The sequence below is a fragment of the Neodiprion virginianus genome, chromosome 7, assembly GCF_021901495.1.
Source record: "Neodiprion virginianus isolate iyNeoVirg1 chromosome 7, iyNeoVirg1.1, whole genome shotgun sequence".
Taxonomy (NCBI): domain Eukaryota; kingdom Metazoa; phylum Arthropoda; class Insecta; order Hymenoptera; family Diprionidae; genus Neodiprion; species Neodiprion virginianus.
Window position 1 is genome coordinate 17,556,418 of NC_060883.1, and position 16,397 is coordinate 17,572,814.

At 35.8% G+C, this 16,397-nt stretch overlaps 1 protein-coding gene across 2 annotated transcripts in view; it reads left to right on the plus strand.

Annotated features, from left to right (window-relative positions):
• LOC124308481 (zwei Ig domain protein zig-8) overlaps nucleotides 1-16,397 on the plus strand; it is a 409,568-nt gene that overhangs the window by 262,582 nt on the left and 130,589 nt on the right. For both annotated transcript variants that reach the window (XM_046771229.1, XM_046771230.1), the window contains one exon: nucleotides 12,479-12,689. In XM_046771229.1, coding sequence (XP_046627185.1) covers nucleotides 12,479-12,689 — 211 coding nt within the window. The remainder of the gene's footprint in view (nucleotides 1-12,478; nucleotides 12,690-16,397) is intronic.

Consider the following 16,397-nt stretch of genomic DNA (forward strand, 5'->3'; position numbering starts at 1 on the left):
CGTCCGCTTTCCAGCCAACATTTCCTCGTTTCCTTGCGAGGAAACGGAGCGGAGGGAATTTCGATAATGGGGTTTGATCAAAGCGGCTCGCATAATAACCCGAAAATTCTGGAGACTGCCCGGAGAGCCGGGAACCCCGGAGAATTGAACCGTTTGATTTCCCTCCGCTGTGGCTACCTGTCACCCCGATGGGCGGCCAAGCCTGGTCCATTGATTACCGGGTAACAAGATTCGCACGGGATCTCAAAGACCGGGACACGGGAAAGCCGAGACCTAATCCTGGCTGTATATTAGCGGGCGTCGCCTCGTTGCCCGTCAGGGTACCCATGCTAAATAGTTTCTGCACCACGAAATTAATTTCGCGATTCAATCTATACGCCTAATACACGAGCAAATCCACCAACTTTCGCCCCGCTTTCCACCCTCGAAGAAATTTCGATGTGTTATAGCGCGCAGTAATGCGAATATAGATTTTCAAATCTCGCGCCATTTCTCTGCGGCTAAAAGTTGACGATCGATTGACCGACGGGCACACCGTGCAAGTCGCTCGGACACGTTAGCGCCGTTTGCATGTTGTTCCGGAAATTGACGAGCAGATCCGAGCCAAGCCGGTTGTTTGTTTGATTATTTAACGTCAAATTGATAACGGAAACAAATTAATTTTTTTGTCAGAGTTTAATGCAAACGCGAAGAGAAAGGTGATTGTTAAAAGTTTATTATCGAATTAATGTTTTTTGTTTTATTTGATATTATTCTAATATTTTATATAAGGCTTTTTTTATGTTTACAATTTTAATTACAATTATTTTAAATCTTTTGTTGGTATAAAAATAGAAAACAGCAGAACTAGAAACAAAAGTTTGAATATCTATGGTTGATTTCGAGTCGCTTTAAAATAGTTAAAAATCTGGTAGATTCTATTTTATTCAGACGACTGTTTTCTGCAAATTCACTGAATCATTATTTCTTTTATCCTGTTGGCATCGTGGAATATTCAATTATTCAACATTGATAAGATATCGATTACGATCAAGAAATAGCAATATCGAATTGACTGGTGAAAAGAAAAAAATATGTTTCTAGGGAATCTGTGGAAAATAGTATTTTGATTAAAATGAGATACTGTAGAATGAAATTAAAGGAATCTGTGCGATTTTCAACAATTTTGAAGCGATTTGAAATGAAACATGGATATCTAAGCTGTTGTTTGTGATTCTAGAATGTTCTATTCTTGTATGTTTTAAAAAAATCTTCACAGCTTAGGGATGTAACAGTTTGATAAAATGAATCAACAGTAGCGATTTATGACCAAATACCCTTCTGAAAAACCTAATTAAGAAAAGCGTGACATGATACGATATTTCGGTATATGGGGCATTCCACGCCAAATCGACCAGGGTCTGATCCTCGTCCTCCTTGGATTTGATCCGCGATTTTTTACATTGTTGTCCCAACTCTGAAAAGCACTCAATTTTTTTTCCAACAAATGTAGTTTTACTCGTGATTTTTGAAAAACAACACGTCTTTCGAAATAATATAAAAATTTGAAAAATTGTCAAAAATCTCGTGTCATATATCCAAATTCATAAACTCAGAGTTAAGCCTTGCAATCATTTGTCAAAATAAATAATAATGGTTACTGAAAAACGTGAAAAAATTCTTAAAAATCCTGGATTACGTATAAAAATGTTTCAACAGCGTCCTACAAAATATTGACAATTGCTTCTATTTCCTTTTCAATTTATTTCTTTAAAAGCTCAAAAAAAAAAAAAAAAACAAAGAAGATTCGAAAAAAAACGCCGCTCCAACTAAAAGCTTAAGCCTCGACTTGAAAAGTTTCTATCAATTATTTTTCAACATAGATAAAAATTGGAAAAATGTGAAAATTCGTAACAAAACTTTTCTTGGCTTCGGAATGCAATAAGTTGATAAATCTGCAGTTCAACGTAGCGGTCACAATACTGGCCCCGGATATCGAACCGATCGGGAATTAGAGCTTACGCGAAAAGCTCAGTCTGGGTACGTACTTATCTGGTTAGCGGTTGACCGGGCAGCCAGGAGTCAGTGACCGATAAATTTCTCTTTCGAACCGTTGTACGTACCTATAAAAGCGTACACACCTTATACCCATCGGGTTTGGCGGGCGGGAGAGTGGGGGGGGGGGGGGGGGGGCGATCGACGGGAAGCATAGAAATTCCTCTCTTCTTTTTCAGAATTCCCTTTTTCATCTTTTTTTTGATTTTTTTTTTTTCTTTTCTATACCTTATCACAGTATGCGCGGTTGGTTTAAGCGGATGGAAGAACTGTTCGGTGGTAAGAAAAGCGTGGCCAAACGCCTTGAAAGGTCAAAAAGCAGCAGCCGCAGTCACTTGGCGGATACCGCAGAAAACCGTCCGACTATTCACGGTCCACACTTGAATACTCGATAATACATTCTCGTATTCAGGTATACGTGTACAGGGCATTCCGTTACGTATAAATTTTTGTTACCGTACAGTCCTGAACGATTGTCAATTTTTTTTTTAAATCCAAGTAAAAAATCGTAGAGAATTTTTCATGCCGGAATTAAATAAAATTTTCTCCTTGTGATACTGTACTTTTTGATAATAATCAGTTGCAATATATATATGTAGATATTTTTTTTTTTTTTTTTTTGAACTTTTTTGATAATTTAATGTTGATACTCGCGTCTGAATTAGTTGAACAAGAAAAAAAAAAAAAAACGAAAGAAAAATCGCAGTCGATGTATTTAATATTGGGATAAACAGAAAATTTTTTACTGACAACTTTTAATCTAACGATGAATGAAATATCAGTGATAAATTCAATTTTTGTTCTGATCAATTTAACGGATTCGTTCCGTGATCGAATCAGCTGATTTTTGTTGTTATTCTTTTTTGTTTACACCTACAGTCTGTAAAAATGAAATTTACTTTTTAAAAAATAATTTCGATTACACATCTGAAAATTTGAATGAAAATAAATTTCACGTTCTTTAACGTAATTTCAACATCGTGTTTGTTGTGCGTTCCAGAGTGTATTTCAGAATTGTTCCAACAACTTTCAAACGGTGCCAAAATAATTTTATCAATTTGTAAATAAAACCCGTGTTAAAAATAACTGAAAAAAAAATAAATAAATAAATTACAGTTTTTTTTTAAAAAGTTTTCGAGAATTCTGAAAAGCATTAAAACGTAGACAAGAAAATGTGGTACAATTATTTACTAATTGGTGCAATCATAGTCGCTAATACAACATTTTCTGATCATCGCAGCATCGAATAATGTAAATACTAGATTCTCCGGTCAAAGCTAGAAAACTGACTGTCATTATGTGTCCAGAACTATATTTTGTCCCTTGTGTTATTTAAAAAAAAAAAATGAAAACCGTTGAGAACTGCATAAGAAACCCACAAGTGGAAACTCCTCTCTGCGCAAAGAGGAAAATAAATTCTTCGATTCCATCATTTTCCGGTTCAAAAAAGGAGCGTCCTGTGTCCCTTCCCACACACCACGCGGCTTCTGTATTTCCGCGAAAAGGAGATTTCAGCTGTGACGTGACCGGAAGAATGACGTATAAAGCTCAAACGCGCTGCATTAGACTCGAAAGTGGGTTTCCATCCACGGCGGAACGACTGCCTCAGCTTCTTTCAAACGAAGAGCCCGTGTCTGCAGGACCACCACCCACCTCCTTCAGCCATTGCGCGAGAAATTTCACCGCGCCGTTGAAAGAGTTGAACGTGGGGAAAAAAAAAGTTGGCATTGTATACCTGCAACATCAGCTGCTATCTTCCCTCGAGTTTGACAGGTTATTAAAAAAAAAAAAAATTCCATCAACAATTGCCTCATGTTTTCTTAATTCTATTCTTGCATCGTGCGTGCGATTCGATGTAACAAAAAGTTCAGCTTACGTCGTGTTCGGATAACGATGTGAAAATCAGAAAGATGATAAGTCTGTAAAATACGATATTTCACATATTTGAAATGCATATTTCGCTTCATTTTCCATCAATTTATGATCGACTTTTTAATTATTATACTGTTGGCTTTCATTATATTCTTATAGTTTCGGTTGATCGTATTTTTCGGTTACTCATATTTTTCAATCGACTAATCGTACGTCGCTAATTCTAACCGTTAACAGAATTAAAAATCAGGTTGTGAAAAAATGCAAAGTTTGTTTCAATTATATCCGGTAGTTTGCCTTTCTGTAAGTTATTAAATAAATGAATAAATAAATAAATAAATAATCGTCCGTCCTGCGTTATAGAAATGAATTTTCTTTTATTATTCAAGGAAAAAAATTTCGTCTTGTAGGGCTTTTTTTCTTGAACTCGTATTCGTGGTTTCATTTTCAGTGAAACTCCCGTTTAACTCGAAATCTGGTCTCTCCTTAAATTTATATGAACGTGTGGGATATTTGAATTGTAATTTTACTGATGAAAGTTCACTATGAAAATCTAACGAAAACTATGGCTTCTGAAATATTTTCGTCCTAACTATCGTGATTTTCGTGAATTCATAGCAAGGTCAATTATATACGATCGATTTTGAAACCTTGAACTCGTCTGGCTAACAAGAGTAGAAAAAAAAAAAATAAATATATAAAAATTAAACAAGTCTTTCCCATTTCATAAGTTATTCTGTCTCTCTCTCTATCTCTCTCTCTCTCTCTCTCATTCTCTCGAATTCATCGACATTTTCTAATGAAATATCCAGAAAAACCTCGTTTGATTGTCCAGCTACAAATAATTTTGTTGGATTTGGTAAAAGTTACAACGATTGCAGCAATATTAATTGACAATTTGGAAGAAAAATCGTAGATAGTTGATGTATAAGAAGACAGGAAACTTTGTATGATTTTTATCTCGGAAACCATTCACAGATTTGACAGTTTAATTGGGAAAAGAATTACTGAAATTCCCTGCTTTGGTCCATGTAAAATCCTGAATTTTTTCATTTTCAGGTGAAAAAATACTCAAACTTTGGAATAATTAGGATATCTTGCGAATCCATAATTGTTTATTACTGTTATTAATAAACATACGGAAAAAAAAGAAAAGAAAACGTATTTTCGTGAACGTAATTCGAGTGCGGAGAAGCTTGATAATAAACGTATACTAAAAACGCTTGGAATCCATCGGCTGACTAACTGAGATCTCAGAATGGCCGTTAAATTTATTAAATTCAATGCACAGGGGTAGTTTTCACCCTCCTTAGGGGTGCATATGGACAGTACTGGGGGTTGCACCTATTCTCGGCCTAAAATCGTACCGTATCAAAATAAACATTCACATAAATCTAATCCGAAAACACTGTGTAAAAACGTTGTTTTGACGATTCACCCCGTTTTCACCCCATTTTAAGGGTTGTTTTTGGTTTTAATCAATTTTTCACATTAAATTCGTATTCAACGTTGCGAGCGAATCATACCTCGACTCCCTTCCCTCTGTGCACAGACGCATAGTACGCTCACCATCACCATCATATCCAATCTACCGACGCGACGCAATTCAAATTACGTCCTTTGAAGTGCGACGCGTTTCCGTTTCCGTTTCCGCCTCTCGATCACTTGCCACCCCCGCCTCCACCGGCTTTCATCGCCTGATCTCATCCCTACAGGGACACCTGTACCCTCTGCCAACCGAAAGCCCTCGATGATGGACGTATGGAGAACCGGATGTGCGTGTGTTCGTTTCATCACTCAATCGTGCCCTTTTATGCCCCTTTGCCTCTTTTTCCACCATTTTTTGCATTACTTTGTACGCAGCTTTCTCCGCAATCTCAATATGCTTCTGACCCTCTTCATATACAATCTCTTCTTCCAATCAGTTGGACGTTTGAACAAACTTAAGGATGGAAAGGACCCACCGTCTCTGACAGAAGTTATAAATCGAGGAAAAATAGTTTAAAATATCTACAGCAATGTTATTTACGCCGATGATGGTCGTCGTTAATTACATAACATGCGTGCTGTCTGATGGAAGTTAATTTGAGCAATTTTTAATAACACAAGCTGAGACATCCACAACTTGACAAAAGGACTTGTCATATGTTAGAATGTCCAACGTGGTACGATTTTCGTGATTTCAGGTCCTACCATACCTTGTTATCTTGTTGGAAAATCTCGGGGAGTTTGTACCTTCTCCTCCTTGATTTCATAGAATTATAAATGCGTCAGTTGCACGAATATTAGCGTAACCAAACCAATCCGATTCAATTGCAAGTTACTGAAACAGGTGGGGCAAATTAATTTAGTTATTAAACATAATCCTAAGAGAGGAACAAAATTTTATATCGTTGAAATATTTGAAGGGGTAGGTAAATTAATTAGTGAATTACTTACAATTTTTAATAATCGATTTTTTAACGGTCAGGATTTCATTAGAATGTTTTTCGCAAGACAGCCGTAGTGGTGTGCGTGTAATACGCGTCAATTACAATTGTTGTTAATTACGAGGACAACTGGTGCAAATGATTCTCATTACGTGTCACCGTTGCTACTACGGTGTGCGCCGGATATTGCGCTACGTAACAGTTGGATAACGTGCTGATAACCGTACTGAAACAACGTTCAGATAATGCGAATAGCCGGATTAGTTCGTCTGGATTCCGTAGCGAACTGCGGGACGTGCGAGTGAATTTCTCTAACCGGTGAATTCACTGCTTTTTAAAAATCGGCTAAGACTTGATCGACAGAAATGTGCTCTTGCCATCGGTCTCTTGGGCGTGGAAAAATTCCGGGTCATTAGTCGCTTCGGATAATTGAATTATAAGCGAAATAAAATTCCAAGTGGACTGACGACGGCCATTTTGTAGATCTTTACTGTAGAAGTTACGAAGGAATCCTAACCTCATTTAATTTATCCTTTACCTATGATAGCTGTTACGTGCTACGAATGGAGAATGAAAAAAAATAATCCCCCCTGGTTGGATATTTACGTAATAATTTTAGGTTAGGTTATGCTTGAATACAAGGAAAATCTGTTTAATCATTTCGAGACCAATCTGACCCTAGACAGAGATCTGGGCGTACTTAAAATGTCTTTTTCTCCCCACGCATGAAATCAAAATTCGTTGCTTCGGAGTCGCTTCGGAGGCTGTCCCACATTGTAGAAATCAATTAATTAAACTCCGAGGTTGAATAGGGGTGAAACTAGCCTCGTGACGGACCCTCCAGGTCCTGGCTTACTCGCCGGCTGGCCTCGCACGAGTCCCTCGAAGGATTAACATGGCCATAAAAGTAAGCCAATGCTTCTCCTGCCGCAGGACCGTTACGATTGAATCAATTAAATACCAAATTTTACCCCAATCGATTCTACCAATTCAACGTTTCACTTCAGTCGCCGGGTTGGTCATTGAGGAGGCATCGAAACCTCCAAGGTGAATAAAGTACTTCAGGACCTGAGACCCATTTTCTGACGATCAACCCTCGACATTAAGCCATTATGAAAGAAATCACCCTTGTGACAATTTCATGGGATTCATTTTTAGACCGTGTTTTAAAAAACCTTAGAATACATATAACTACAAGATGCATCGTAATATACGAATTTATTAATGGAATACATGAAAAGAAACAAGACATATAAAACAATTGCAACTGTGCATCGTTCCAGTTGACTTATGATTGTTACCCTGGTAGAAAAGATCCGATGATTTTCAAGGGAATGATGACAAGATGTGCTAAAAAGTAGACGACAGATTCTTTGAATTCGCTGCGAATCCATAAAAAACAAATACATGTTATTTTTCGAATTGTGTATTCTTTCGAGCTTGCAAGATCTTTCAGTTTTTTTTTTATAACTTACACATGAAACTACATATCTTCCTATTCAATTGTAAATTTTTCTAAGAATTCGTGAAACATTGCAATAGTATGTAGACTTTAACTCTCATTTCCAGGAGCCGTGGAGTTGTTTTTTTTTATTTTAGTCTTGAAAAATATTCAATTTCGTATCATAAATTTCAGTAAAACTTCAAACCCTTTCACCAAAATTTACGAGTTTTATTTCAAATCTTTTTGGAGAAGTTGATTTTTCAACCCATTTCCTACGACAAACAAAGATTTTCTACGATTAAAGTTTTTTTTCCTATTTTCGTAGAATATAGTAGCAATAATTTTCACTTCCACTTCGCATCCTCAGAAATGCCCGAGATTTGGTAAACCATTGTTGGAAACAAAATATACTTATATTGTGTCGACCCGATTCCTTGAAAGTCATTTTCTAAATTGTTCAACAACGTTCATCTTCTAGTCTAAGTTTTCGGGAACGTTAACGTTACTAATTTCACAGTGTTTGGCCGTTCTCAGGCACGTACACAGCGAGAACGAATAAAACCTGTATTTACATAGTAATGACGAAGAATTTCAATGTTTACCTTGTAACGCGAACAGCGAATCTAGAGTAAATATGGGAATGCGAGAGGGGCGGGGGCGGTCTTCGAATCACTTCTGACCGGTAATCTCGTCAGTCAGATCGTAACACCCGAGGTGTAACGACGCGTGTCATTCTAAAGTGCCAATGGTGGTACAGTGCGTGTGTTAGTGAGTGTGATTAATTCGTATTACCGACATCGAAGGAAAGGTAACGAAAGGCATTAATTACATCGACATCTTTCTTTAGTCAAGGTTTTTATCGCCCTTTTTTACTCCTCCTCCCTTGAGATTGTCACAACAACCTCGATCCAGCAGGATGTATGTGAACCTGGCTTCCCAAATGTTAGAATCTTACAAATTACCTCCAGATTTACTTGCATCCGCTACTGTTCCACGGTTACTGATTGATTTTAACGATAGTTTCGTAGAATTAGACTCTTCGAATCGCCGGGAATTGATGAGCTTTAATCACCATAGAAAATCCCCAAATAGTGTGCCTACATCTTAAACATAACCTATACAAAGTTCCCATCACACGTAGAACCCATATTTAGGCTTTCCAGCGGTTAACGGTAGGGAAAAATTCAAAAGTTGTAGTTTTGCTCAAAAGTCTGTTTCTACGGGTCTATACGGTCGCTAAATACGACAGTAAGCTCAGTTTTTGAGAATATTCAATTCTCATGCCTATGCAGCGAGATTATATGAGGCTGTACTACATGACTCTCCTTTAGCACTGTTTTTTTTTTTTTTTTTTCTTTTTTAATACCACTACGTTACATATTCTCAAGGTATAACTTTTATTAGGTGTTGTGTAGCCATCTAGCGGCTCACACTTGAACGACGCTTTACGCGTGCTTGTCTAAAACCTTATCCCTTTCATGCGCGTATTTTTGTATGCAATCAATTGTTTCGATAAGACTTGGATGTGGGGTTTTCAAGGTCGCTGATAACGAATCTGGAATCAGATTATCGAAATTCAAGATGGCGAATTTGATATGGTGAACCAAAAAAAACAAAAATATCGCTCTAGTTTCGAAATTTCGTATATGTGGATTATCGAGGGTTACTGATGATGATTTATATATTCGTTTTTCAAAATTCAAAAAATTCAAATGAGCAGGCCTAATTACTTATCGGCGATCCCGAAAACTCCTATGTACAAAATTTCAAAGTTAGCGTGATATTTTTGATTTTTTGGCCCGCCATATCGGATCCGCGATTTAGAATTTCGGAATTTCGATTTCAGATTCTCTATCAATGACCTCGAAAACCCCTGAATACAAATTTTTGACAGATTTCTCCGCAGCGCCTATATTTAGGTTTTACGGCGGCCTAAAGGTTAAGTCGTGTTTTTTCCTGAACATGCATCGTTAACTCAACGTTGCTAATTTCACCCTCGCAAAATGGATGTGACCTTCCCAAGTGCATAATTTTGTTGATAGACCGTTGCTACTCACCTATCATCCAATTTTATCTCATATATTTTTCGCCAAAGAACGAGGCGAGAAGTTTTTTGTGGCTGATTCAGTTCTTTCCCATCTTTGTTCCCATTGAAATTAGGTTAAAGGTCTTTCCTTTACACTGAGAAATAATCGAGTGGATTCAAAACCGCTTTTCAAAGATTTCAAATCGACCCCGATGATTTGTGAAGCGGAGCGTTAATTTTTCCGGAGAATCAGTGCCTCTCCATTAAACCGAGAATTATTACCATGCCGACATTTCGATCGATTTTGCAAGAAAATGGATGGAATATGATTGAAGAATTCATCTCGACGTAGGATCAAGTCTCCTCAATTTTTTTTCAATATACTATGGATCAAAATGATCGAAATAACTCCAGATTAATCCTTCGATAGATTTTTTTAAAAAAGTCATGTCGGGTGAAAACTAATCTGAAAGAATATCAAATCGACACGATATTAATTTTTAATATATATATACATACTGAACTGAAATGAATTGGTACAAAAAAATTGACAACCAATTCTGACACGACGCATTTTTTTAAATTCTATGCAACTTCGGATCCAATTAAACTGAAAATCAAAATACAACGAATGTCAATAACTCGAGATAAATCGTTTCAATTCTTCTCGTTCACTTCGAAGACATTTTATTTAAGAAAACTCTCAAAAAAAAAAAAACGTGAAAAAAGTATCTCACAAATTTGACTTCAGAAATGTTTTTCCGAATATTCACGCGATGCGTTTCGTATCACCTGTTTGAATTATAAATCTCAACGGCAATACGCCATGTAAAAAAAAAAACAAAAAATGACCAAAAAAAAAAAGAGAAAAAAGAATGGTTATTCATGGATACATTCGGAAAAACTATTGTTCAGTAGGATAGATTGGATCAAACAATGACTTTTTTCGAACTACGAATGCAACACGTTCCGCATCCAGTCGTCCAATCGTGAGTAGCCAATGAAATTTTTCAATCACGTATCGAACATTGGCACAACATTTACTCCCGTATAATTGGACGAAATATTTTTTCCACATTTGTTTACTGGCGCGTCTATCCACGAATACAACAAACGCGAACGTTACGAGGGCGCCGAATCATCGCTCGATATGATCCATCCTCCCAACGGAACAACAACGTACAAATCCTATCCCGCCGGGGACTTAAATTTCACGCCAGAATAACAAAGCTCGTTATCATTCGGCATTGATAATCCCGTTCCATAATCAGTTATTCGATTTCCACGAATCCCGCACTGCGGTTGGGAAGGTATAACCTAACTCTCCGATCAACAAACCAGAAACACTTTTTTCATATTTTCGATCGAAGGCGATTAATCCAAGCCTTCAAATTTCGAAAAATGAAGCCCGTTTTTCTCTTTTTCTCTAAAATTTATATTCGTGCAAACATATTTCAATTGTTTCATACTCCGTCTGTATTTAAGGTGCGAGATTCCATGAAAGTGGCACAATTGTTACAATGACAGTTTCGCGATCAAATTATTATTGCTAATCATATTTATTTATTGGTGCAATTATTAATAATATTCTTTTAACGTTACACGGTGTAATGTCACGTAGAAAAAATTTTATCTTGCTACGCTGACAATTTTTTGTGACAAGGCGTTTTAACCACGCTGATGAGAAAGATGTCTATAAATTATTAGTACTCCTCCACACTGTTTATAATCTTAATAAATTTAGTACACGGTATTATCAGTTTTCTGAACACTTTTTGCCGTTTAACGTGTAACGTTGTGTTGTTCTGTGCACTGTACGAGCAACATTTTCACTGATAATTTCATGATTCAATGATCAAACTACAAGTCTTACGGAAATAAGTTTGAAATTAAGTTTATTGAAAATTTGATGTTCTGCGAATTTAGTTATTACTATTTTTAATGTTTCATCGTTCATTTTCAACGTTAACCATATATTCAACAATAACCATGCTGGAATATGTTTGGCGCGCTGTAAATAAAAACCTAAACGCTATACGGAAAAAAGTTTTAGGCAAAAGTTGTAGAAAATTTTATTATCTACGACAATTATTTGTTCTAGATTATTTTTCCGAAGATGTTTATGTTCGATAATGACTTTTATTTACCGACGATACCTCAGAGTACAAATATACAATTATTTCCACGCTGTGATCACTCCAGCAGCGATAGCTGTATTACAAAACCTGACACAGTTTACAAACAAATTACGTTGCTCGAAAATAAGCTTCGTTGATTCAAAATCTTGGAAAAATCGTCAAATTAACCCTAGAATCGTAAACTCAAATTTTTTTTTTTTTTTTTTTTTTCACCACGTTCGATCACAATCGTTATAAATGGGAAAAAATGTTTTTACTTTTATTTTTATCTTCAGTTTTTTTTCTTTTTTTCGTTTCGTGACGAGGAAAATTTCGAAAAATTCAAACCTCGGAAACGTGTGAGAAAAAAAAAAACAAAAAAACAAAAAAAATGGAGGATCCCCGCTTTGGCGAAAGATTTGGTATGAAAGTGGGGTGAAAACCATTCCGCGTCGAATCAACCCTCGTTGCGGCTTGCCGGGTTCCTTTTCCACGGTCTTTTGCTTTCCCCATCACTCGTTACGTCTAATCGAAGATTTTCCTCGTGTGTTCTCAGGTGTCGTGGATAAGAAAAAGGGACCTGCACATTCTCACCGCCGGGATACTCACGTACACCTCGGACCAGAGGTTTCAGGTTATTCGACCCGACAAGTCCGAGAACTGGACTCTCCAGATAAAATTCCCTCAGGAGAGGGACTCGGGCATATACGAGTGCCAGGTGAACACCGAGCCCAAGATGTCTCTCAGCTACAGGCTCAACGTTGTCGGTGAGTTTGACCTTCTTTCGCCAATTTTCAACCTCTCATTTTTCGACGAATTTTTCGAGGAATTTGAAAATGAAGAAGATAAAAAATGCAAGAGATTATAAGGTGGTTGTGTCGTTCGATCAAGTAGCAAGACGATGTGTCAATGGATTCGTTTTTTTTTTCTTTTTTTTTTTTTTGTAGCGTGATAAGACAAACCAAAACGTGATACGAAATTCGCGACGTTGATTCGGTGAGTGCCGAAGGTTGGTGAAGTTTTTGTTTTCTATTATTTTTATTTGAAACCTCACGAAGTTTTATGATCACGTAATTGCGAATTGGAAAAAAATTTGCAATTTGAAAATATCTCGAGCGATTTTGTCATTTTTTAGAAGTCGACGAAACTGTGAGAAATTTATAAGCATATTTACGAGATGGCGTTTTTTTTTATCTCGGATTTGAGGGATGGAGGTTGCTGTTGAGAATTTGAAAAGTTTCGAAAACGCCAAATTCCGAGGTTTTTGGTTGTGAAAATTGATATAAAAAGGAATCAAAATTTGAGAAAGGAAGAAGAAAGAAGAAATCTGAAACATCGTAATTCCGAATGATTCAAAATTTTCAGTTCTGTGTATTTCTGGGTCGATGAAATTTCACCACTCTGATCTTTCTTTGTTTTGGATTTTCGGTTTTTCTCATTTTTCACACCCACTTGTTGAGTAATCAACGCTGTCTAAGTATATTTAAATTTTCGGAATTCTAATTTATCGAAACTTTACTTTTCGGAACTTTGCTTTATCGTAACTTGAACATACGGAATCTTGCATCTCGGAACTTTGCTATCGTCGGCTTTCCGACCGTCCGAAACCTTTGTTGTTTCTTCAAAGTTTAAATTCTTTGCTTTAAGTTTCGCCGTCAAATAATTCGAAATTAGGCTCTTTCGGAACTTTTTAAACTCGGATCTTCAATTCCGCCCCACAAATTCAATATACATATACCGAACGTATATCGATCTTATGATAAAGTTGAAACAAAATTACTCATTTTTGCGTTACGATCCTCGTCGGTAACTTTTCTCCCTCCATTTTCACTTCCGGTACGCATCGCTGTGAAAAAAAAAAAAAAACCAAGAAAACAAAATTTACAATCTCTACGAGACGAAGATTTTTTATTCACCCCTATATACATATATGTATATTTTATATATAACATGGCGGGCAACAAGTTGGGCGTAATATTACGGTGCAGAAACCGAGAAGGTCGTGCAGTCGCAGTCGAAGGTCGTCACGGTACTTGAGGGACGAATTTTAGGATCTCCCAGCGTTTTATTACCCAAGATGAAAACCTCAACCATCCCAACATTCCTGCTATTGCAGAAGTAAAAAAAAAACCAGCGCCCTCGCATTGCGCGTACGAAAAGCAAAAGCTCGTATCTTTGTCTGGTAAATTTAACATCTATCACGTTATCATCGAAGAATTGTCTTCATTTGTTTCGTGATAAATTTTAGATCCGCGAAAATTTTACAAGAGATCTTTTTTTTTTTTTTTTGCAGAGAGTTAAATTTCCTACAGAATAGGAGGATGAATTTTTTTTTTTTTTTTTTACAACACGATTACTTTTTCGTAATGAGCGCGAAGAAATTCCGAATTTACCCAAATAAGAACCAATCTGCTATATATATATATTATATATATATATATATATATATATATTCGGGTTCAAAATCGCGATGAAAAAAAAAAATGAACGTTATGAAAAGTACAAAAAAAATATTAACCAAGAATTGAAACGGAAAGAATATGTTATATTTATTAGGAATATATATGTCGTTTTTTTTTTTTCCTACACATTTTCTAGCAGGATTAAAATACAAGCATGAAAATCATCTCGCAGAGTTGGAGCTTTTCCTTTTTATTTCAGTCTTTAACCACCAGTACAAGAGGATCTTTGAAATTGCAATAGAAAATTCAACTAAAGTTCAAATCGATCAAAGTATGCATGTGTCTGTACATATTTTATACAAATCTGTATACATGTGTGTATATATTAGAGCGATTCAAGAAAATCATTGTGTTTTTTTAAAAAAAAAGTGGTAGCGAAAAAACAATTCGAAATGACGAAAAAATAGAAAAAAAAAAAATAAAATAAAAATAATAAAATATATATTTACACTGGCAGTTATGATCTTATCTAAATTTTACGAAAAAATAAAACCTTAAGGGGGGGGTACACCATGCAAGCAAAAAAAAATACTGCAATTTTGCGATTTTTTTTTGAAAAAACGGATTTATTTATGAACATGCGGTCTTGAATACATTAATATATAAGTGTTTGAGAACTTTAAAAAATTTTTTTATTGTCGAAAAATTTCAAAATGGCGTCGTGACAGTTGGATCCCCAAAGCCGCTCGGAAAAATGGGGTGCGAGATTTGGTGGAGTCGTGGATAGTCCTAGAACACACAAATTACAAAAAATTAGTTGTATATTATGTTTTCTTGTCCACTACGTACCACTTTTTTGATATCTAGTCTGAAAAATTTTTTTTGACCGTTTGAAGTCGCAAAAACGTGGTCGAAAAATTGAAAAAAAAAAAAAATCGTCACTTAAACAATCATAAAAAATGCAGTATTTTTTTTTTGCTTGCATGGTGTACCCCCCCCCTTAAATAAATACATGGTCGTTTTTTCACTACCACGTTTTTTCGAAAAAGGTAATGATTATTTTGAATCACCCTAGTATATATGTACATATGTACGCGATAGAAAACCTTCGATAGCACTAGAAATTTCATTAAATTCTGTCGCGTGATCACGGGACGAGCGTGTGTCGAAAATTGGAAAGTAATTGAACGACCAATTTCCGTCCTTCAGCTTGCACGTCCATCCATCCATCCATCCATCGGAAGTGTTTCATGCCAGCTTGATCGAAGCTGAAGATCCGATCCGCATGATGATTTTTTAATGTCGTTGCATCCAACTCTGAAAAACGTTACATGCATTTTCTTTCACATCTCTTTCTCTTTTTTCTTCAAATAATTTTCGCCCATTCTTACTTAGGTTTTAGAAAACTTGACTGTTTTTTGGGGTATTATATTTGTTATTTATTTTTTTTTTTTAAGAGAAACCATTGAAAAAAAATTTCTCGTAATTTTCACGTTATATTTATTGACATTTGCACAAAGTTTGTACATTTTTCGGAGAGGAAATATTGAATGTAATCTAATGTTTAGTGCTTGATAGAAAAGTATGTGAAAAAAAAAAAAAAAGAAAAGTCTAGACATTATATGTCAAAAAGCACTGGATCGATCCTGTTCAAATTTTTACAGCATCGTTATTATAGTTTTACCCGTCTAGTGAACAAGGATAATCATGATTGCCTTGGTAGTTTTTTTTGTTTTACGAGCGAAATAAATGGAAATAAATGCTAATTAATGGGTCTAGTGCTTTTTGAGATATCACGTTAACATTTTTTTTTTTTTTGCATACATATTCCTATCAGGCGGTATACTTTAGGTTATTTTCAATATTTAGCCTCCAAAAAATTCACAAAGTTTGTTTAAATGTCAATAAATATGATGTGAAAGTAATAAGAAATTTTATTTCAACGGTTTGTTTGAAAAGAAAAAAGAATACCTAAAATAACCTTTTAAAAAACAGCCACCACACCGAAAGACTCCTTTGACTTTGATCTTTGACGATTATAAAAAATTGCATCATTGCGATGATTTGACTTTT